The 2,500-nt window shown below is 38.9% G+C and overlaps 1 protein-coding gene across 1 annotated transcript in view; it reads left to right on the top strand.

Moving 5' to 3' along the window:
* The window catches only part of CARPA (Carbonic anhydrase-related protein A), a 377,394-nt gene that overhangs the window by 272,804 nt on the left and 102,090 nt on the right, over positions 1 to 2,500 (top strand). Inside the window, exon 4 of the mRNA XM_076185298.1 lies at positions 205 to 396. Coding sequence (XP_076041413.1) covers positions 205 to 396 — 192 coding nt within the window. The remainder of the gene's footprint in view (positions 1 to 204; positions 397 to 2,500) is intronic.

Genomic DNA, 2,500 nt, shown 5'->3' with positions numbered 1-2,500 from the left:
GATGTCGCTATTGTTAGCGAATTTCTCTCATATATATGTATCTATCTATATATATACATATATATATATATATATATATATATATATGTGTGTGTGTGTGTGTGTGTGTGTGTGTGTGTGTGTGTGTTTAAGCTCATATTATCTCATATATTTTTCTTTTACATGTAGTTAACATATGATTAAATACATATTTTTTTCTTTCAGATATCGGGGACTTTATTAAATACAGGACAAAGTGTGATTTTTCGAGTCGAAAAAGGGACGACAGAGCACGTAAACATTACTGGGGGACCACTTATCTACAAATACCGTTTCGAAGAACTTTACATGCACTTCGGCCTCGAGAACAACCAGGGCTCTGAACACCAAATCAATGGCATCACCTTCCCCGCAGAGGTGAGTACAGGGCTTGTATAGTTTCTCGTGCATATGAGTTGGCACTTTTATGTATATGTTTGTGTTTGTGTGTGTGTGTCTCTCTGTGTGTGTGTGTGTGTGTGTGTGTGTGTGTGTGTGTGTGTGTGTGTGTGTGTGTGTGTGTGTGTGTGTCTGTGTGTGTGTGTGTGTGTGTGTGTGTGTGTGTGTGTGTGTGTGTGTGTGTGTGTGTGTGTGTGTGTGTTTGTGTGTGCGTGTTAATACTTGTGTTTTTTTGCATGACATACTTTGTTTTTGTCGTGATTAATAAATATTGAACACCCCACCCTCACAGCAATAAAAACTCAGAGCTCGTAGAGACCTTGGTCTATGGGTAACGCTATGACTATGCACGCATGCGCATACTCAATTCCTTGTCAAACAGATCGCGATGCCGGCTTGGTGGTTCTCGGATTTGGAGGGACTGAACTTAAGACCACTTAGTTTGCAAGAGAAGTCGGTACACACCAGCAAGTGTGTATGTGTGTGTGTGTGTGTGTGTGTGTGTGTGTGTGTGTGTGTGTGTGTGTGTGTGTGTGTGTGTGTGTGTGTGTGTGTGTGATTCACCATGGTCTTGGATCACGTGTTGAACTCGTGATCGACAGTTTTTACCCACCCGGAAGAGAGCTCATATATGACCGATCTATGGGTAATGCTGTGACCTTATACGGACACACACGCATACAAACCCAACTCCCCTCCCCCGAGAGTTGAAGTAACGACTCGCAGCGCAGCGATACTGAAGTTATTTCAGTCCTGAGCGGGATTCGAACTCGGACCGCTGTGGCAGCAATTGTGAACCCTACCACTGTGCCGTCGAGTCGTGTAATGTGTGTGCGTGTGTATGTGTGTTTCTTTTTTTCTCTATGTGTGTGTGGGTATAGTTGTGTGTATGTATGTGTATAAATGTATGTGTAGATACAGTATACAAATATTGTTTTACAAAGTTAAAAATACTCTGAAAACACTATTCTAGAAACAGAGGCAACAGCAGTTACTTCCTAGTTATCACTGCGAAGAAAGAAAAAATATTAAAACTTTCCTCCCTATCCCCCCTTTAAAAAGCAAGACTTTCAAACATACTAGAATTGATCAGCAGCCTCTCTAGAACTAGAATCATAATATTTCTACATTCTTAAAAATTTTGTCAACGAAAGCAGCGAAAAAAATAAAGAGAAGGGGATGGAATATTGCGAAAAAGAGGAAGAAGAGGAACACGGCCAAAGGATGGAAAGAGAGGATTTGATAGAGCCAGTGGCTTTAGGCTTCATCTTACTCAGAATATTGAGGTGAGACAAATGTCTCCACAATATGTGATACGCACACCATACAAATTTTAGGTACGCCCTAATATTGGAATAAACAGTTGAAGAAGGTCAGAATATTTTATAACTTCCATGTTGATGGCAGCTTCTTGAAAAATTTAGTTTGCTCTAAAAGAAGAAGAATGATGAGACTATTAGGTGGAAGGCCTACGTACAATTGAAGAAAGGTGTATTTAGATTTTTGAGGGGGGGGTAGCCAAGTAAATAAACAAAGATGGATGAAATAGCGTGACGGCAGAACGGGATGAAAGATAAAATGCCACTCCCTGTGGAAGGAATTAATCGAGATACGATCTAATTCGTTTGGCACCAAGAAGGTATCACTGATGTCAGTAAAATCGTTTGGTGGTAAACAAAATATATGTAAAAATGCTACTCTACTTGAATTGGGTTAAAATTACTTTGATTTATATTTCTTATAAAATCTACATATTCATCTATTCGTTTATTTATTCCAGATACAGAGGCAACATCAGTTACTTCCTAGTTATCACTGCGAAGAAAGAAAAATCTGTAAAACTTTTCTCCCTATCCCCCTTTAAAATGCAAGACTTTCAAACATACTAGAATTGATCATTTATTCATTTGCTCTTCTGTTTATCTATTTATATATTTTCTATCTATTTATTTACTCGTTTGTTCTTACTGCTCGTGTTAATAATAGTAGACAGACCTTAATTAAGGTGTTTCCCTAATAACCCACGGAAGCTTTGGAGGAAGATGTTTAAAGACTGATACGGGCAGATGAAGAAGGGTGTTGT

Source organism: Oratosquilla oratoria, chromosome 5, assembly GCF_046742065.1.
Source record: "Oratosquilla oratoria isolate Oo_2021 chromosome 5, ASM4674206v1, whole genome shotgun sequence".
In the NCBI taxonomy this organism is placed as follows: Eukaryota; Metazoa; Arthropoda; class Malacostraca; order Stomatopoda; family Squillidae; genus Oratosquilla; species Oratosquilla oratoria.
Note: the sequence above shows the minus strand (reverse complement) of the source record. Positions and strands in the feature narration are given on the sequence as shown.